Source organism: Furipterus horrens, unplaced genomic scaffold, assembly GCF_987537825.1.
Source record: "Furipterus horrens unplaced genomic scaffold, mFurHor1.1.pri manual_scaffold_17, whole genome shotgun sequence".
NCBI classification, from domain to species: Eukaryota; Metazoa; Chordata; class Mammalia; order Chiroptera; family Furipteridae; genus Furipterus; species Furipterus horrens.
Window position 1 is genome coordinate 116,310,789 of NW_028327187.1, and position 20,575 is coordinate 116,331,363.

At 57.7% G+C, this 20,575-nt stretch overlaps 1 protein-coding gene and 1 non-coding gene across 5 annotated transcripts in view; both read right to left on the bottom strand.

Moving 5' to 3' along the window:
- TBL1X (transducin beta like 1 X-linked) overlaps window positions 1-20,575 on the bottom strand; it is a 98,961-nt gene that overhangs the window by 10,417 nt on the left and 67,969 nt on the right. For all 4 annotated transcript variants that reach the window (XM_090264487.1, XM_090264486.1, XM_090264485.1 and 1 more), the window contains exons 4-8: window positions 17,872-17,979; window positions 4,813-4,958; window positions 3,666-3,969; window positions 1,146-1,278; window positions 455-596 (exon numbers count right to left, since the gene is read on the bottom strand). In XM_090264487.1, the coding sequence (XP_090120613.1) occupies window positions 455-596; window positions 1,146-1,278; window positions 3,666-3,969; window positions 4,813-4,958; window positions 17,872-17,929 (783 nt within the window). In that variant the 5' untranslated portion in view covers window positions 17,930-17,979. The remainder of the gene's footprint in view (window positions 1-454; window positions 597-1,145; window positions 1,279-3,665; window positions 3,970-4,812; window positions 4,959-17,871; window positions 17,980-20,575) is intronic.
- On the bottom strand, window positions 762-893 carry LOC149991899 (small nucleolar RNA SNORA42/SNORA80 family). The gene has a single exon (XR_016508792.1). It is a non-coding gene; the product is annotated as a small nucleolar RNA SNORA42/SNORA80 family (small nucleolar RNA).

Here is a 20,575-nt window from a genome sequence, read left to right on the forward strand (position 1 = left end):
TACATGACAATGCACGGCGTTACATCCACGGAGAGGGAGCAAGGAAAACACGTGTCCCCCGTCACCCTGGGGACATCACTCAAAACGCCCCACGGAAAGCTGTCACGAGACTGGGGACTCGGGCGAGCTTTGAACAATGCGTTTGCACGGAGGGAAGACCAGAGTTGGCCATGAGGCGAAGGAACGCGCAGAAACACCAGGGAGAGGGAGAGGAAGGCGAGAGGCACACGGAGGGTTAAGTCCTCCATGGAAGCATCCCCAATACCCGCTGTGGAAGCGTTAACACACTGCATACGGGTGGCGAGCATTCTCGTCGTTTCTGAAAGCCATTTAAATACCCCGGGACGCAACGTGTTAAGGTGCACCGTCCGCTGTCCGGGGCGGCTCAGACGCGCGGGCCGACGCTGGAACCCCGTGGCCCCCCGAGCAGCCACCCAGCTCTGAGGCAGCTTACGTTCCAGTCCAGCGAGGTCACGTCCTTATTGCTGGGGACGTCGTGGCCCCCCTCCCGGATGCAGTGCCTCAGCACCAGCTGCGTGGACGCCCCGTTGCTGTTCTCATTCAGGTTCCAGATTCGAGCCGTCGAGTCTCCGGACCTGCAGAAGGAGACAGGCCGTGCTCAGCTTTCGGGAGAGAGAGAGAGAGAGAGAGTGAGAGAGTGAGAGAGAGAGAGAGAGAGAGAGAGAGAGAGAGAGAGAGAGAGAGAGAGAGTGTGTGTGTATTTTTTATTTCTTACTTATTCTTTAACTTTTTTATCATGCTGCTGTGGGACCCGCTTCAGTGCCGGCAGCCTACGGGCCGAGGCCGGGCAATGGTTCGCGGCCGCTTTGCTGTGGCATGGGGCACTATGACAGACCCAGGGGCACGGGCCGGCCATAAATCCAATCCCATGCGTAGTCCTGCTTTTTTCCCCCTCCTCTCCATCTTCGCTGTACTGAGTAATTTTAAAGCCAACATCTGTCCCCACCCCGGGCAGAAAACAGCACGAGGACGTGTCCACAGCAGAGTCACCGTTGGAAGTACCCGAAAGAGGGCAGCGGGGGGCGCCCCCAGTCCCGGCCAGCACGGTGGGGGAGCTGCCCCGGGCAGCTAAGAGGGAGCGCCCGTGGGAGCCGGGAGGCGGACCCCCAGCCCGACGTCCTCACCCAGAAGCGAGCAGATCGGTGACAGGATTCCAAGCGCAGATGAACACCTCGGACTCGTGGCCCCGGAGGACCGTGGCTTTGCTGGGTGGGATCTCAATGTCCCCGTCGATGTCCATGGGCTTCGAGTGATTATCTGTCATGGGAAAGGGGAGCGGACAGGTCAACCACGCGGGCCCAGGCCCCCCCAGACCCGCACGGCTGCACAAAGAGCAGCTCTGTGTGCCGCATCCCCGCCGCCACCCACGCTGGAGCCCGGCGCCTGTGACTTAGGAAACACGCTCCCCGATCTAGTAAGGACGAGACGTGGGGGCACCGTTGTGCCTACGTGAACCTGTTCCTGCACTTTCATATAATTGTATCTTTTCCAGATGAACTACTTTTGCCCCTGCCTGTGTGGCGTGTTTGCACCACAGTGGACAGAGGAACAGAAACCGTCGCTCATTCTCCATATGCAGGTGCGGGCCAGGGTCCGACGACCGCCGGGACAGGAGGGCACAGAGGTGACGTGTCAGCTGGCAGCTCAGGCATAGCCACGAGGCTCCATTCTCCCGCCGGACAGGGCGTCTCACCCGGAGCAGCGGCTTTGTCGGGCGCCACCTCGCCGTCTGTGAAGCTCCTGTGGTAGATGCTGTCCTCCTCCAGGACGCCTGCCACCCCCCAACCCCATCTTCAAACACCCTTGTTTTCTCGGGACCCCGGCGCTGCGTTTGTGCCCGAGTTCTCCAGCCGAGCAGAAGGGCCTGGATTTCTCCTCGAGGACACACGCCACACGAAACCACCCTCAAAAACGCCACATTAAGAAACGATGGCTTTCCCTGGAAGTGGCGGGAGGAAGAAAGATTCCCGATGGTCCGAAGGAAACACACCTGGGGCCGCCGCAGGGTGGCCGAGGCCTGTCCTACCGCAGCGTGGGGCCGAGGGCAGGCAGGCCCAGGCTGCGGGGATGGAAGTGACGCCGAAGACCTGGGGCTGCGGGAACGAGCCCACCAGACCTCCCAGGAGGCACACCGTCTGATCGAGACGCGGGGGGCTCTGAGGGACACCCACGCTTCTATGTGGCCAGGACTCCTTCGTGCCTCGAGATTCCCACCAAGTCTCTGTCATGTAGAAGCCGGCCAAGGGTCTATCCCGGTTGGAGAAGCTCCCCAACCAACTCCCCGTTAGCGTCTGTGACGGATAACTAGTGAAGCCAGGACGCTGCCTTCCTCCGGGTGCAGTTTTGAACCTCGAGGGCTGCGTCTCATGTCGGTGGACGGTCCACACACGCCTGTGGCCGGAGCTGCCCTTTTCCTTCTTCCTGTCTCTCCACTTGGCATGTGCTTCGTGGTCAGGTGGTGCTGAAACCGCGGGTGGGAAGTCGCTCCCTGCTGCTAGGCAGGCAGCCTCTGAGAGGCCTCACGGACATCTAATCTGCCTCGTACCCATGTGGATAGCCCACTCCGTGCCGGAGGTGACTCTCCAGCTGCAGAGAGGCCTGAAAGATTCAGCCACGTGTGCGTGTGCATCGGAGGAGGCCATAGGGCGCGGTGTCGACACTATGGGCCTGTGAGCCCTGAGGGGCAGCTGCAGCCACACAGTGAGCCCAAGGAAATGCATCTCAACCAAGGAAGGACACACACACACCTGCAACACACGCACACACCTGCATGCCCACCCCCCACACGCACATCAGTCCCACACACGTGCATGCAGCCCCACACGCATGCACAAACCCACACGCACATCAGTCCCACACACGTTCACGACACACGTGCAGTCGCACACAAATGCACCCACATGCACGTGCACACATGCACACCATGTAAACAACTCACACGAACACACATGAATGTGTGGCACACGCAGATAATCACAACCACAGGCTCAAACCCATGCACATATGGCTGCACCCATATGTATGATACACACGTGAACACAGCATGCACATGGCCCATGTGTGCATCTATGTAAACACACTTGGACACACAGGCACATGCACAGCACGCTGCCCTCTTTGAAGTCAGACCCTGAAGTGGTCTGTCTGAATTCCTGAGCAGCACGAGGAGGTGCTGACATGTCCTCTGGGGAAAAATTTGCACTCTCTGACCGAGGTGCCACGTGCTTTGGGGCCACCACCTAACAGGGCCGAACCTCCCGGGCATTTGCTAAGACCAAATAAGACAGTGCCGCTGTCCTGGGCCTGGGGCTCACTCAGAAACCTGAAGCTCGACTGTCCCACCAGAACTGGGTGGCCCACCCACCCCACAGGAGGCTGGCTCACAGGACTGGGGGCCTCCACAGGCGAATGAGTGTCGAATGAGGGCCACGGGGGGCGTCTCCCAAAACTGAGGGTGTGTGAGTAATGGGTGTCGTGTTTAAGGGCCCCGGTGACAGACGGGGGGACGAAACTCTTGTGGCCGAAGGACGAGAAAACACCAGGCAGCGACTCGGAAGAGCGTGCAGGAGGCAGACGCCCCCAGAGCCGCCCGGACTCGGGCGCCAGAAGTGCCAGGAGCTGGCCCGTCCCGGGCCCACACTTACTTATGGCGTGCGCTCCGTTCTCTTCCCCGTTCACCGTGGCCTCTCCATTCTTTGGTGGGTTGGGCTGTGGAGCAGCTGCTGGGGTCGCTGGGGCGGCCGTGGCCGCCGTGGTCGTGGCTGCCGCCGCTGCTGCCGCCGCCGCCGCCGCTGCTGCCGCCGCTGCTGCCGCCGCCGCCGCCGCGCTGGCCTGCTGCTGAGCGAGCTTCTCCCGGAAGGCCTGCTGCCGCGTCTGCACCACATCAGGCATCACGGCGTCGATCAGGGACAGGGACTCTATGGGGCGGCCGTCAAACACGGTGCCATCCTAGGGAGGAAGCCGGGAGACAGCCATCAGCCCACGGCTCCCGCCACGGGCCTTGTGCGCTCCAAGCAGACAGGTGTGGGGCACGGGCACCCACCGGCGGGCATGCCGCAGCCCAAGGCCATGCCCAGGGCACCCGTGGGGAGCATCGGTGCAGGACAGGGGTCACGAACAGCAGTCCCCAATGGGGGACCCAATGCACTGGGGTATGAGGGCATGTGGACGTTTCTACCGTATTTCACATAAAAGGCACTCACTCCCTGGGGTAATATTGGCCAGATGGAAGAAGGAGCGGATACGGGCAAACAGACATGGCTAATGTGCCACTGCGGTCCCCGTCTCCCGGCAGCTCTCCGAGGAGCCCCGTCCTTAGGCCGCCGCCTGATCACCTCTCCTTCCCGATCCTCCGAGCGCCCCTGCTGGGCCGGCTCACAAGGCACAGCTACTGGAAGGCACCTCGGGGCCGCCGGGCGGCCCGCCTGCTCAGAGAAGGGACGCGTCGTCCGTACACGACAACGCCCGGCCTGAGGGGTCAGCCGCTGAGGCTGCGGCGCTGTGTGTGCTCAGAAGCGGGGCCTCACGCGATCCTGTGAGCAATCCGCAGCTGGAAGGTGCGCGTGTGTGGGAAACGTTCCTGTGTAAGTGGCCTCCACACCCCACTCCCTGGGTGTCCGCAGGACTGCCGCCCCCGCGTTCAGCAAAGGATTGACGCCCGTGGAGACACCTACGCTCTGATGCCTGCCGAAGACCTCAGGGCCCGGGGGCACAGGAGGGACTGACCTCTTCCGTGTCTGCGTGGGCAGGGGATGGGGACAGGGGTCTCCGCCCTGCTAGGGGTGCACGCACCTCATTGATGCTGATCTCGGCCTCCACATACTGCAGCCCCTTCTGCAAGATGGAGATCAGTGCGGCCGGCGGCACAAGCGTCCCGTTGATGTTGGACTGGCTGATGTGGCTCTCGATGCCGAAGGTAAACGCCGAGTGGGAGAACCCTGCAGCCGGACGGAGGAGGCAGGCGTGAGGCCCGGCGGCAGGCGGGAGGCCCGGACGCAGGGTCCCAGTGGTGGCACCCGCCAAGCTCCACTGTGCTGACTGCCTGCAGGATGCCTGGCTTCTGACTTGGGGCCGCTGGACAGGCAGTGGAGGAGGAGCTGGGGGGCCCCAGGCAACGGTCGGGACCCTGCAAGGACGGTCCTCAGGGAGTAAGGGGGCTCCCACAGTCCTCCCCAAACAAGCAGTCCATTCTGGTGGGGTGACGGTCACCCCCCACGCCCCGCGGTGGTCCGGGGCCAGCCAGGGGTGCGTGGGAGCTTGCAACCCTCACAGGGGAGGCTGACGTGGGTGGTACGCAGGGCACCCCCACAGGGGCTCTGAACTGCCCCACTTCCTATCCTGCATCCGTTGGGCAAAGGTGGAGGGATCAGGAGCTTTCGAGGCAGCCCAGGAGCCCCGCTGCTGGGATGCTCTGCCCACCGTTTACGGCAGCTCGGGGTGCAGGCGCAGAACACGCTGACCCCACAAGGCCGGACCTTCAGCCTTTCTCGGCGTTAGTGGCGTGGTGTGGTGGGGTCTGGGGAACCCCGCTCCCGAGGTGTCTTTCCTGTAAGCATGTTCCCATTGGCATGGTTCATCCTACCTGCCGGGGGCTGCACAGGGCCCTCGGGGTCTGCACCCCGCCTCCCCCACCCCCGCCACGTTGCCAGAGCAGCACCGCCTCCACCCGCCGAACAGGGGAAGCGGACGCCCCGCCTCCATCACACACGTGTTAACACGACCAGCTTCAGCCTCTGGGATCGACACACACGCAGGCGCTGCGATAACGGCGGCGCCCACCAGGTGGCGATGTTCCCCCGCGCACGGCGGCCCCGAGGCTGCCTGCCCGCTCGCTGCCCCATCGGAAAGCACAGCTCACCAAGGTCACGGCTCTGGGCTGCACGCTCAGCTGCAGAGGCCTCGCCCACTGCTTCCCACCAGTGCCACCACCCAAACGCAGGTGACCCGGGACCCCCGCGGGGCCCCGCCGCCCAGCTCTGCAGGGATCTGAACAAAGGCCCCTTTCCGAGCACTCCTTTTTCACAGCTCTGGAGGTAGAAGCCCAAGATCAAGGTGCAGGCGGAGTCAGGGTCTGCGGAGGGCATGATGCCTGCCCTGCAGACGAGGGTGCACTTCCTGTGTCCTCGTGCGTGTGTGTGGTGGAAGGGACGAGGGAGCTCCCCCCATACAACCCAGCCCCTGCCCCCTATTCCCATCGCACGGGGGGGTTAGCTTTCAACATGTGAATTGGGGAGGGGGGGGCACACCTTCAGTCTACAGCAGTAGACGTCACTCAGTCACTCATCTGTTATCCCCACAAACTACCCTGCGCCACAGAACCGCTATTTAAGGCCACGGCGCAGAGCACATCCTGACTGCGTCATTGCCTTCCACCAGACCTGGGCGCTTGGTGGCCATTACTATTTATTTTATTTCAATTATTATTATTAATAATAACTATTTTTAATCCTCACATGAGGCCATTTAAAGAAATTACTTTTAGAGAGAGAGGGAGAGAAACGTCGACTGGTTGCCTCTCGCAGGCACCCCAACTGGGGATCAAACCCGCCACCTGGGCATGCGCCCCAACCAGGGATTTAACCTCAGACCTTTCGGTCCATGGGACGATGCTCCCACCCACCGAGCCACACCGGCCAGGGCACGTGCCCATGATCTTAATCTGCACAGCAGGTGCTCAGAGTTTCCTGTGTGCACCAGAAGGGCACGGTACACAGTTTCGCCCAGGTAACGAGAGGCTGAACTAGATTTTCAACTCTAGGTAACGTGAGTCACGTCGTTTTACCCTGCACTCGGGCACGGGAGCCAACATTCTTCAGTTCTCGGGGTGGAGGCCAACTCCATTCCCAGCCGGACCCCTGGCGGCTCTGAGCTGCAGAAGCCAGCCGTGGGATTCAGACCATGGCAAAACACCACAAAACCCAGGGTGGAAACCCACGCCTAACCCACAGCTCGACTAGGTCCTGAGCTTATCTTGGTTTAAAAGGGTTGCGTACCTACCACAGCTTGGTTGCCTGCCTTTCTTCTCTCCTTACGTGACAATGCTCTTCAACCGCCAGTTCTGTTTCTCTGTTTCTCGATGGTGTTGGGCACAATATTCGTGCAGGGGTGTTGGGGGGGGAGGGGCACTGAGAGGTGTCTGCGAGAATTCCCGTCCTGCAGCACGACGAGGGACAAGCAGGATAAAGCTACGCAGGGCACCACGGCCTTGCACCTCTTTGATTAAACATTGTCCTGGAAATGAGGGGTCTGCATCAACACTTGCTGAACGCCCCATCCCTGCTGAAAGTTGCCCTATTGCGCCAGCTTACAGGAGTTGCCTTTCTTTGGGTGGATCTATGTGTGGCCTCTAAAACTGATTTGTTTTTTTTAAAAACAACAACAACATTGTTTTTAAGATGTTCTCTTTGATTTCTGGGGCCAGGTAGAGAGAATGCCAGGAGCCCTGGGTCTACACAAAGGACCCGAGTGCCCGGGCCAAGTCCCATCCGCATGTGGCTGGGCTCTGACTCCTTTCCCAAGGCATGCGGATCAAGACCCACAGGGAACTGACGGGAGACTCCGAGGTGAGAGAAGAATCCTGTAGGTGCCCTCGCCGGGAATCGAACCGGCAACCTTTGGTGTAAGGGACGACACACCCATAAACTGAGCCACCGGTCAGGGCTGTAGGAGTGCTTTTTAGGGATTATCTCATGGAGGTGGCCACCACCCATGAGCCTGTGTTCATCAGTCCATGCTACAGAGGGGGACAGTGAGTCACAGAGCAGTCTGGCCATTTCCCCGAGGGCTGGCGCGCATCCAAGCCCCAGACCCTGCATGCCATACAACAGTGAAAATGGTGTCGACGCCTCTAAACGATTCTGGTGGCATCCCTTTCCAAAAGAGGATGAAAACCATTTACTTGGGAACACTGTTTCCATTTTCCAGCGTTACATAAGCCTCTAACAAGGTCCACAGGAGGGAAACGAGCCTGAACCTTATCCGTATTCAAAGGGGAAACAAAGATGGATCCTAGCTACCGGGGACAAGTCACAGACAGAGCGTGGTGTTAGGAATGAAAGAGACCAGCCTGATCAGAGGGCGCGGCGGAGGAGCAGGGTGGGGCTCTTTCTGCTTCCAGAGGGCACCCTTCCCTGGGCGCCCCCCAAGGGTCGTGTTCCATTTGAAGATGGTATTCTACAGAGAGCAGAGACGGACCTCCTTGTCCCCGTCCAACCTACAGGATTTTAATCCACAGGCGTGACCGCGGGACACGGGGTGGTTTCTGGGCCCGCAAACAGAACGATCACTTACATCCAGGTCCTGAGGGAAGGGGCCGCGTCCCCTGCGCCGGCACAACGCAAGGAGCGCGGTGCCACGGAGGGCCCAGGAAGCCGAAAGAGAAAGAGGAGCTTGGGGCAACGCCTTTTGAACCCCAGCTGAGTCACTCACTGGGTGGGTCCTCCCCTCCACAGGAAGCGGAAGGTGTGCAATGGGGAGGTCCCTCACGGAGTCTTCGGGCGCCCACCAAGGCCACTGGGGAAGGCCAGGGGAAGGCCGCGGCCCTTCAGTGGCCCCGTGGTCACGAGAACCACCCCACCTGAGTGGCTCTGCAGGAAGACCGTGCGACGAAGCGGGTCTCCCGGAAAGCAAAACCGGGGCCTGGCTGCGCCTTGGTACCCAGCGCTCCCTTCTGCCTCTGCAGAGATGGGCGTGCCGGGAACGGCTGGAACTTCCCGTCCACTGTGCCACCGGGAGCAGCCCCCTCCCTACACGGGGACGCGGTGGCCTGGCGTGCAGACCCACGTCCTCGCAGGGCGGGCACGTGCTGACAACAGGGAGGATGGGAGGGAGGCCGGGGGGACACAGTGGAGCTGGGGGGAATCCATCACACCTGCCGGGGAAGACACACACACACGCACGCACACACACGCACACGTGCGCGAATAAGGAATCACGCCATCCACCTGGGGGCCGGTTCACCACCGGCTGCTTCTTTCTTCCTCTCGGAAGTGACGGATCCTCTCCCCAGACGACTCCGTGTTCTGCGCGAGCAGCAGTGACCAGATGCAAATCGTAGGCGCGCCCGTGATAAAAGGCACACGGATACTATGCTGAGAATTCTTTGGCATCCTGTTGTCGAAAGCGATGCCCATGCTCTCACTAGCTTGACACTTTCATGTGTGTATCTCAAATAGAAGTAAAAAAGGGGGTGCTCAGGACCCCGTGCTCGCCTGCCACTGTGCACAGAAGACGGGGTGCAGCGGGGAGCCGGACCCCGCAGACCTGTCCTAGACCACCCGCCTGTTGTAGGTGGCCGGCCACAACGTGGAATTTGGTGCCCAGGCAACGGCCTTGGCTCCCGCCCCCAAAACAGCGGAAGGGCCCCATTAAAACAGGGTTTCACTTTTAACATCTGGCATGGACCCCAAGGGTGGCGGCTGAGCACGCCCTGCCACTGAACACACCCGACAAGACTTTTAACCGTCTTCTGAGCCGGGACACGCCCAGGCGGGAACACACTGAGCTATAAATCAAGGTCGCCACTTCCTCCCCGGCCACCTGCTGGGCTGAGGCGGCTCCCTGGGGCTCCCCGGCCTTGGCCGCGGGCAGGCTGCTTTCCCTGAAATGCTCCCTGAGCCGGAGGAGACACCTCAGCTCCAGCGGCTGGCGGCCCCTCAGGAAGCAAGGCTCCCCCTCCAAGGCTCCTTCTGGACGCACCGAGGCCTCCACAGTCGGGGACTCTCATGAACGCCGGGTCTGACGTTTGGAAATTGGGAAATAGAAGCATGAACCCCCAACCAGAGTCACAGGGGGCCGCACCATGAACAACTGTAGTAAACACTGACCTAGGACTTTGGGAGAACAGAAGGCAATTTGGGAGGCGGAGGGTATGACTGACATCATTCCACACTTGGCATAACTGTCCTCCCACGGGGGCGGGTTTCCTCCGCGCCCCGTCTCTACGCACATGAATTGCTACGTGGAACTCCGGGGTCTGGGCAATGTGTGTCCCTGTTCTTTCTGCACAAACACAACATAAAAGCACTTGCTAATGGGCCTCGCAGCCCCCACGGTGGGCGGCCGTCAATGGTCACCGCCGTGGGGACCTCACCCTGCACACACACGGCCTCCACGTTCATTGCCAAAACGCATCCACGGCTTCTACGCGCGTGGGGTTTGAACTCTGCGACTCTGCCCCAACCCAGCTTCTGGGTCCTTCCCCTTCTGTGCCCCATCCTCTAGTCTCAACGAGACGGCCTTTCGACCTAAACACACAGGGTTCTGCCACGTCTCAGGGCCAGGCACAAGCTCTGCATTTTGAAAAAATAAGACGTCTTCCCAGAACCCGAGCCGAGGACAGTCGCCACCACCCAACGACCAGCCACCTGGTCGTTGACAACCGCTCTATTCTTAGAGTTCAAGGGTTCCTCGACCTCTGATGGCATCCCAAATCACCTCTGGTAGCACGGTGGGAAATATTTTAAAATCTATGAGTATTTGTTGAATCCGCCCATTGCCTGTAAATGACATCCAGTCAGAACACAACACCTCTCATGTTTCTATGTAGTTTAAAAAAAAAAGAAAGCTCCCCCAAGGGTGTGTTCATTGATTTCAGACAGAGAGGAAGAAAGAGACAGAGAGAAACATCGATCGGTTGCCTCCCACACGCACACAAACTGGGAATAAAACCCGCAGCCTTTTGGGGTACGGGATGACGCTGCAACCAACTGAGCAACCCGGCCAGGGCCCTAAGTATTTTCAATGGCTGCTTTCATGCCACAAGGCTGAGCAGTTGTGACGGAGACTATAATATTTACCATCTGGTCCTGGCGGGTGTGGCTCAGTGGATTGAGCGCCGGCCTGCAAACCAAAGGGTCACCGTTTCGATCCCCAGTCAGGGTACATGTCTGGGTGGCGGGCCAGGTCCTCCCAGCTGGGGGCGTGCAGAAGTCAGCAACCACACATGGCTGTTTCTCTCCCTTTCTCGTTTCCTTTCCCTCTCTCTAAGTAAATAAGATCTTTAAAAAAAATTAACCATCTGGTCTTTTACAGGAAGTTGCCTCCACCCAGACGTAGGGGACAGACCCGGGCCAGCAGACAGGCCAGCGGGTCCTGAGCGGAGCAGTTCTGGACCTGACGTGTCTTCTGAGGCCGCATCACCCCGATGCCCAAACCCGATGAGGACATCCCAAGGGAACTTCACATCCCGGCCCGTCTTGGGAAGATACATGTGAACGTCGCACACGCAGCACCGAATTCAGCGATACAGAAAAGGCCGCCACATCCAGGCCAAGTGCCGCGTAGTCCAGGAAGGCAGGGCTCACGTCGGAAAATAAATCAGCCATTTCACCACAGTAAGAGGGTTGAGAAAAACCACTGAAGAGGAACATTCTGAAACCAGACGGCCCGTTCTGCGTCCTCGCTCACTGACGTCCGGGCGGTGGGACCCCCATCCCAGGGGCTCACAGCTTTATCTGCAAAGGACCTGGGATCGTGCCTGGCAGCCGGCACGTCTGCCCCTAATGTGGTCGTTACCTTCTGCGGCTTTGAGCAAAATGACCCGTAACGGAAGCCATGTCACCATGACGGGCCCATTGGCACGAACAGCCGTGAAGATCTGGAGGCACATCATCCATGGTACAGAAACAACACCGTTCAAGGACCTGTCCCGCTGTTTCTATGACAAAGTCCTGGGACAGGGCTGGGAAGGGACAAGCCCGGGGAACACCTGACTGGCGGAGCTGTGGGAAGAGAAGGCGGAAACAGAGGCCGTGGGAAAAGAAATCTTTGCACGTGAAGCCCACGTGTTCATGTTTCACACTAAAGCACACAGCAAGGTTTTTGTTGCAGGGAGGGGCGCTGCTTGAGAAACTGATGATGACAAGTTTGGGATCCTGTTGCGGGTGCTTGGGAATATGTCCCCAAAATCACGGGGCAACCCTGGCTGCTGTGGCTCAGTGGAGCGAGTGTCGGCCTGGGAGCCAAGTATCGCCGGTTCGATTCCCAGTCACGGCACATGCCGAGGTTGCACGTCAGGTCCTCAGTTGGGGGCATGCGTGAGAGGCAACCACACAGTGATGTTTCTCTCCCTCTCTTTCTCCTTTCCCCTCTCTCTACAAATAAGTAAACAAATAAAATTATTTTAAAAAAGAAGTCACGGGGCAGAGGGCGGAGAGGTAGGGGGCCCGTGCTGATGGCAGACACGGGGTGGGAGGGAAAGGAGAGGACGTCCCCTGGGGGACGGTGGCCTATAACAAGTGCACGGAGGAAGACACTCCAGGGACGCGACACACACACACTCGGGAGGGAGGGAAGGGCAGTCTGAGACTCCCGAGAACGGACAGAGAGAGACTAACACTGGCAGGAAATGGCAACATTTCAAGGCTGCAGGCTTTTCAGGTCACGTTAAAATTTCCGAGCCGGGAGGTCTTCACGGTCAACGGTGTGGGGACTTTCCAAACAAGCACCTGGGTGAGCGGCGCGTAGCTCAGAAAGCAAGCGCCGGCCATCTGACACGTCTTCTTATCGCCAGCTTTTAAAGTAGGAAGGGACCCCACAACCGTTCAAGGAATCTTCAGCGTGACTTTAACTTTTTTTCCCCATGTCTAGACCAACAGTTAAACCACCTTAACTTAGAAACACTGAAGTGAGGCTGCCTCCCCCGCCGACAAGTCAACAGGCAAACCGGAGCCTTTGCCTCTGCACACATACGAGTCAGAACGGTGAGGACCGGGGGAACCGGGCAGTCGAGGCGCGCAGGCCGGGACCGTCACGCTCAGGAGAGGGCCGAGTCCCTGCAATTCCACTGCTGCTCAACAAGGTTATCAGGAAACCAAAAGAACAGTTTAGGAGAAGGTTCTTTATTTCTTAATCCTCACCTGGGAATATGTTTATTGATTTTAGAGAAAGAGGAAGAGGAGGAGGAAAAGGGAGAGGAAGAGAAGCACCCATCCGTTGTTTCCCTGACTGGGGATCGAACCTGCAACCTTTTCGTGTACAGGACAATGTTCCAACCGACCAAGCCACCTGGCCAGGGCGAGAACACTCTTCTTAAATAAAAGGAGTCCATTTGCAACGGCACCATCACCAGGGTGTCTGTGATGCAACAAGTCACACTTTGCACAGGCGCGTTCGTAAAACCGTGCCGGGGGAGCACGATCTGAGGACCTGCAGCCCGCACTCTGCAGGAGGACCGTGATAGGCCAGGGGTGGAGAAGCATGAATTATCGATGCCACGAAGCCGGCTCGGGGGTGTTTTACTCTGTCTATATGAAGGGCCTGGGCCTCATGCTCTCCAGCTATTTACCCACCCCTACCTTTTTTAAAGCTGTTTTTTAAAATTTTATTTATTTTTGTCCTTAGCTAAGGACATCTTTTCATTGCTTTTAGAGACAGAGGGCAAGACTGAGGAAGAGAGAAGCATCGATTGCAAGAAGGAAGCATTGACTAGTTGCCTGCCACTTGTGCCCGGACCCGTGATCAAACCTACAATCTAGGTATGTGCTGTGACTGGGAATCGAACCTGCAACCTTTAGGTACCAGGAGGCCATTCCAACCCACTGAACCGCACTGGCTGGGGCTAAAGTTATTTTTTAACACTGAAACACAACACACACACACACGCACAACCATGACCCACGTCCTCTCCTAGCTGTCCTTCTGCCCCCTCAGCAGGTGCTGCAGGTCACGTGACTGACCCCCGATCAAAACCCTGGACGCCAACGCTTGGTTTCTCCTGCATGTGCCCCAAGTGCCTTTCCCTGTCGCGGATGACCTATACCCCAGCCCACCCCGCCCCCGCCCTGCTGTACGGAGAAACAATGGAGAGGTAACGTTGTGTATGCTTGGTGGTGGGAGCTGACCCATGTATCGGCTGCAGAAACACAGCCACCATAAGGTGAGGTACCACCTCCAGCACTGCACACACTTCCCTTTTAAGTGGTGAGGACATTTAAGGCCCACTGTCTAAGCAACTTTCAAGGACCCACTACACTAGAGTCGCGTGACTCCGTTATAACGTGTGTCTTCTTGCTACAACAAACTGGGATCGCAACAGCGGCCGTGTCCTGTGACTCTGCCGCAGCAGCAACACGTATGCGTGGCTTGCAGCGATTATATTCTAAAACGTCAGCTCAGGAGACGCGGCTGTTTCACATGATTTTCGAGGTATGTCCATCCTCTAGGTAAAACTGACAGATTGTTCCGGTCTGCCTTTATTATTTGGTGAAACTAACATTTTCCCTGTATCATGTCTAAAGCAAAGGCTCACCGTGACGTCCAAGGAATGCCTGCCTCGCGGTTCCATAGAGACGGTCTTTGGAAAGAGGGATGCATGTTAGGAATGCAGGAGAGCCTCTGCCGTCCACGCCTATTTTTAGACACTCAGCGAAACAACAAGCCCTGAAATTTTGGAAGAAATGAAGACAGCTGAGCCATGGAAATGGCTTCCAGAACCCGTGGAAATGTGTCTTGCAGAAGGCGGCGTGGCGTGGTCCCAGGAAACAGCGGAGCCTATGGGGTAATCCGATGGCTGCTAGGGTGACAGTGAGCAGGGCCACCTAATTATTTTGGAAGATGCAATTATTCTCAAATACTAAAAGTAACACCCCTTTCCTGGTTATCGAACCTTGTCACTGAAAGGGAAACAAAATCAGATTAAGAATCTGTTCCTCCCGACTATTTTATGATCTGCCTGAGGATGCTCTGCCACACAGTCCCTTCCTGGAAGGGGGAAAACACCCTGCAAAATGTAATGAAGACAGGGACCGCATGCTGCTCACTGTTCAAGTCTATTTGAGTTCTGCAGCGGAAGGAACCAGGAGGTAAAGGGTGAGGGACTCGGAAGCCCATTGAAACCCCACTTCGCAGTAGAAAACTAGTGGGAAGACGGAGCATCTCCCAACGGAAGGATCGGAATCCCGAGTCCTCACCTGGGGGTAATGCTGCCCCCCAGGGGACAAAGTCTGAGGACATTTTTGGTGTCACCATGGAGGGGAAGGGGGGGGGTGCTATTGGCCTCTAGGGAGAGGGGGACGGGGCTGCTGCTCGGCACCCTACAATACAGCACAGCTCCCCAAGGTGAAGAATGATCTGGGCCCCAATGTCAACAGTGGTGAGGCTGAGAAACCTTGACCTTCATGAATGGGCGCAAAAAGCCTTTAGTGATCTATTACGTTGTGGCCACTCAGCTGCCTCCAGGGCCCTGGCCGCACGGCTCAGTTGGTTAGCGCGTCATCCCGATACACCAAGGCTGTGGGTTCCGTCCCCGGTCAGGGTACAAACAAGAACCCACCAGCGAGCGCATCAATAAGCGGAACAACAAATCTCTCTTTCTCTCCCTGCCCCTCTCTGTCTAAAAATCAATTAAAAAATTAAACCTCCAGGAACGAAGAGCCTGCGATCTGTCCCCGGTCTCAGGCTGGCCACAGACCTGTTATAGAATCCTTGGAGGTCAAGTTCCTAAGGGGATACTTTAGACACGTGCTAAGGCTCCCCGTGGGGGAAGAAGTCCCCACAGAGGCCCCCACCCTGCCCAGTAAAAATGCAGGCTGCCCAGTGACCGGCCCCCATCCAATGCAGAACTGCTTCTCCTGAGCACGGCTCCCGTGCCATCAGCAGGTGGGCTGGCATCCAAGCAGTGCCTGGCCCCGAGGCCGAGTCCCTGAGGCCGCGAAGAGCCAGCGGCACACACACGACACCATCCATCCTCTCATGGTGACGCCCCATTACGGTCACTTCCAACAGCCCAAGACGCTGGTGCGGGCACCATTCGTACATTCCTGAGTCTGTTACTGGAACCAACGACACCAAAGAGCTTCCCCCCCAAAACCCAGGCCACACGCTGACCACGGACCGGAGCCTTTCATGACCGTGTCCCAGCTGCCTCTGTATTACCGACCACCCGGTTTCTCTCTCACGCACACGGCTCTGTGCGCACAGTTCTGTGCCCGCTTTCATTGCGTTTTGGTTTGATAACTTCGAAAGCATGCGCTCGTGGGAAGTTGAGAACAGGGTGCCGCAGAGGGTCGTGAGGGCCCCCAGGGGTGACGTCCCCTCTCGCTGTAGCACAACATCCACACCAAGAGGCCGGTAGCTAACGCCTGGGTCCCTGCCCGGCACACCTGACTCGGTTCCACTATTCCTGAGCTGCGTGCATGCGTGCTCCCACATGCCACCTGCTGCACACGTGCCGTCACCGTGTGTGCCCATGTGTGCGACGCCCCGCCCAGCCAGGACATGGGACTCATCCCTCAGGGCAGGAGGAAGCCCCAAGCTGCCCACCCCACCCTAGCCCTGCGCTTCCACAGCGTCTGCACGGAGAACCACACAGCACAGGGTCTCTGGATGCCGGCTCGTGGGACCCAGCCTGCCCCACCCCCTCCCCCGCTCAGTTGTGTATCAAGAGTTCCCCCCTTTCTATGGCTGAGGAGGCTGCAGTCTGCTTAGGACATCACCCGCCGGAGGACATCTGCCGGGGTTCCCGTATGCTGCTATTCCAAAGGACGCTGCTATTTCCTGTATTGTTTTTTAATTTTTATCGACTTGATTGGGTGAGATTGGTGACTAAGACTGCAGAGGTTTCAGGTGTACGGTCTCTAACACGTCCTCTGGGGACTGTAGGGTGTGCTCCCCTCCCCGGCCAAGTCTCCTTCCGTCACCACTGATCCCCTTTCTCTCTTATTTTCAACAACGATAGATCTGTTCAGACGCCGACCCGGCTCAGCAACGACTGTGTCCTACACAGTGCGAAGAGGCCCTTCCGTGCTGCGGCATTAGCAGTGGGATGCAAGCCCTGCCTGCTGTGGCTCACTGGATTGAGCGTCAGCCTGCCAGCCAGGTGTCGCCGGTTCGATTCCCAGTCAGGGCACATGACTCGGTTGCACGTCAGGTCCCCAGTTGGGGGCATGAGTGAGAGGCAACCACACAGGGATGTTTCTCTCCCTCTCTTTCTCCTCTCCCCTCTCTCTAAATATAACAAATAAATTAATTAAAAAAAAAAAAAAGAAGTGGGATGCAGGGGATTCCTCCCTTCTCTCCTTTCTCAGGCCACTTCTCCAGACTCGGAACTAACGTAGACATGAAACATTTTACCTATAATACTGACTTTTAAAAAAAATTGTGGTAAAATAGACACGACATAAATACACCGTTTCAACCACGTTTTCGCGGCTCAGTATGTTCACACTGTCACACCATTGTCACCACCATCGTCACCACCGCCCGGCCCCCATGAGCCAGGGGCGGCAGTGGCCCTCGGGACAGAGGGTCAACCTGGACTCCAGCTCAGACTCGCGTGCAATTCCCTCAGAGGCCAGCACTTCAGGGAGTGTTTGCTCTGCGGACGGATTAACGTCCCGAGAGCCGGTCTCACCTGGGAGGGATGCTGGAGCCCACCCACCAACACTGCACCCTCACCCAAGGCCCTCTCCAAATAACGCACCCATGGGGACGTTCCGGGGAGCCATAACTATGGTAACAAAGCGGCCTCTCCACCGCACAGCGCACAAGGCAGGAAGCAAAGTCCAGCGCAGAGGAGTTTCGGGCCCACGGGGAGGTCTCTCCATCCTCACGAGGAGGGAAGACAGAGGCTGACACCCTGACCACGGGCGACGGATCACAAAGGCAGTTTCGCTATCTGTCGTGACGCTAAAAGCTCCCGTTCTCTACAGTGTTTCCAATGGCAGCCATCGCAGACACGCCGTCCCTGACAGCATGTTAGGGGCCGTCCATTTCCTCCTCCCCCGCGTTCCTCTGTCTTGTGCCCTCCCGCGCTCCAGGTCTTGCCGAGCGTGGTTTTCCCACCCACGGCGGACGGGTCGGCACAGCACGTGGGAGGCGGGGTTCCTACCCACAGAGCCGCGGCCCCCTTACCTGACTCCTGGAGGTACCGATACACCAGGAAGTTCACCTCGTCGCTCGTTATGCTCATCTTAGCCCCACCTTGCGGCGACAAGGGCCTCAGGAAGCGGGAGTCACCCTCTGTGGGAAAGGCAGAGGAAACACGGAGTGAGCTTTGTTCCCGACACTGTCCACACGGCTTTCTTCTGCGACTGGAAAAAAGAAAAACACCCATGATGTTATTCCCATGACGCTAATGCATGGCTGATTCATGTGCCACTGTGTGATCTCGTGTTACATAAAAATGTCATGATTTGTAAGGAGGACATACACCCGGTGACACAATTCCAAAAGTAAATGCTGGAGCATTCTGTAAGGCTGGCAGAGGGTCAGCTCACAGACCACACTCAGGAAGACACATGCAGGGGAACAGATAAGGAACACGAGCTGACGTTCTGTCCAGTAAACATCGCATGTGTGGGGTGAGGACCATGTCGTTGAGAACCGCACGTGGAGTCCCACAGCCCGAGACGGGAGCACATGGCTGCATGGCTGAGACACACGAAGTGGTTTTCCTGGCGGGTGGGTGTCCCTGAGCAGACCCCCAGCCATGGGAGGCAGACGCCTCCCACTCACAGCAGTGTAACCGATAAGCTCACGCTCAGCGCGTCCACAGCACCGAGGAGACGCGCAGTCAGCCAGGGGCCATGTCACTGTGTCCCGGGTGGGCCAAAAAGTGCGTTTAGTGTTTTCCTGTGTGGTGGCTCCAGCAGTGCTTAGCTGTCTTTAACTTTCTTTGGAACAGTTTTTAGGCTGCATTGTGACAGCTGTCCTAGTAGCCTGCATTTTAAGAAAATATATCAGAATGGGCCAGTTTTTGTGCAGCCATTTTAATGTTGAAGATGGAAGAGAATACACATTTTCAGCCCACTATGCTTGACTATTTCAAGAAAGGTAAACACGCAAAAAAGCAGGATCTGTGCCGTGTATGGAGAAGGCGCTGTGAGGCACGCAACGTGTCAAGCGTGGTTTGTGGACTGTCACGGTTGGAGATGTCTCTCTGGACGATGGTCCACGGTCGGGCAGGCCAGTCGAAGTTGATGCTGATGCAATCAAGAGAACTCACTGAGGACAATCGATGTTCCCCCACGCGGGGAAGAGCCAACATACACAAAACATCCAAGCTGATCAAGTTACTGGTGGAAATGAAAAAATGTCTTTTCTTTTACAAAAAAAAACCATATGGGCATCGTGGCCAACCTATCACCCTGATGCCATTCCATGCAGAGGCCCGGGCTCAGGAAACCACAGAAGGATGCGGAGAGAGCCTCCGTTTCTCTGTTGTTCGCCCGAGAAACTCGCGGGACCGTCTGCCTGACGCCTGCAGTGCCTGGAAGGCGGGGGCGACGTGGGGGGCGCGGACGATGCGCTGGCCCCAGAGAACAGAGCGACGCAGGCACACGACTCCCATGCCCCCGAGAGCCAGGATCCACCCGGCAGTCACGGCAGCTCACGTGTCCAGCTGCGAGCATTGTAGGCTGTCAGGGACCCGCCTTCGGAGCCCACGGGCCACACTCTCAGGCATTGTTCCCCGTGGGAAAAGTCACCGTGAATGAGAACTGTTCTCGCAGTAACGTACGCACACTAACAGAACTCATGCGCGAGTTAAGTGCACAGCTGAGCAGGGTTAGGGACATTCATGTCACCTGCAGGCGTCACCGCCAGGCTCTCCAGAACTTTCTCATCGCCCCACACAGAAACTCTGTCCCCATGAAACACTCTTCACCCCTCGCCCACGCCCACCCCCGGGCACCCGGGCTACTATCTACTTTCCGTTCCTATGGCTTTGACTCCTTTCCTAAGTCTGCCTTTTTTTTTTCCTTGTTAAATCCTCACCCAAGGATATGTTTGATTTCAGAGACAGAGGAAGGGACGGAGGGAGAGAGAGGTTGCTTGCCTCCCATATGTGCCTGCACCAGGGATAGAACCTATAACCTTTCGGCTCCAGGGTGACGCTCCGACCCACCGAGCCATGGTGGCCGGGGCGGTCCTGGTTTTTCTGTGAGATGAGGTCACAGAAAGAGGACACAGAACAAATTCCTGAGCAGCTGCTACACTGAAAGCCTGGGGTTGGGCAATACCAGCAATCTCTCCCTCTCTCTCTCTCTCTCTCTCTCACACACACACACACACACACACACACACACACACACAGTGCAAGAAGGACTCTCCTGTTGGGCAATACCAGGAATCACACACACACACACACACACACACATGCGTGCATGCACACGCACACTGCAAGAGGGACCCTGACCTCTAACAATGTGCCCCGGACCCGGTGCAAGAAGGCTGCCCTCCGAGCTAAGGACCCCAGCGCAACGCTGCCATCGCCTCGTACGTGGGGGAGAAGCTGGCCGGTGTCTCTCTGTGGACAACAATTTTCGTGGACGGGTGATGGGGAGCCCAAAGCATCTGTGCTGCTGCAGAGCTGGGGTAGAAGGGGGGGGCTGGGGGGACCTTTCGCTTTGCGGCACGACAACCAACCCACGGAGTCACACTGCCCAGGGCTCTGCCGACCGTTTTTGATTTTGAACTCAAAGCAACAACACAGAACTTTTTTAAGAAGAAAAACACGTAAAGCTTTGCGAGACTCCAGGGACCCCTGTATAGATGTCAGCAAACACAGGAGTCCGTTCTGTCATCGATGCTCAGCAGCACCCATGTGACAGCCACA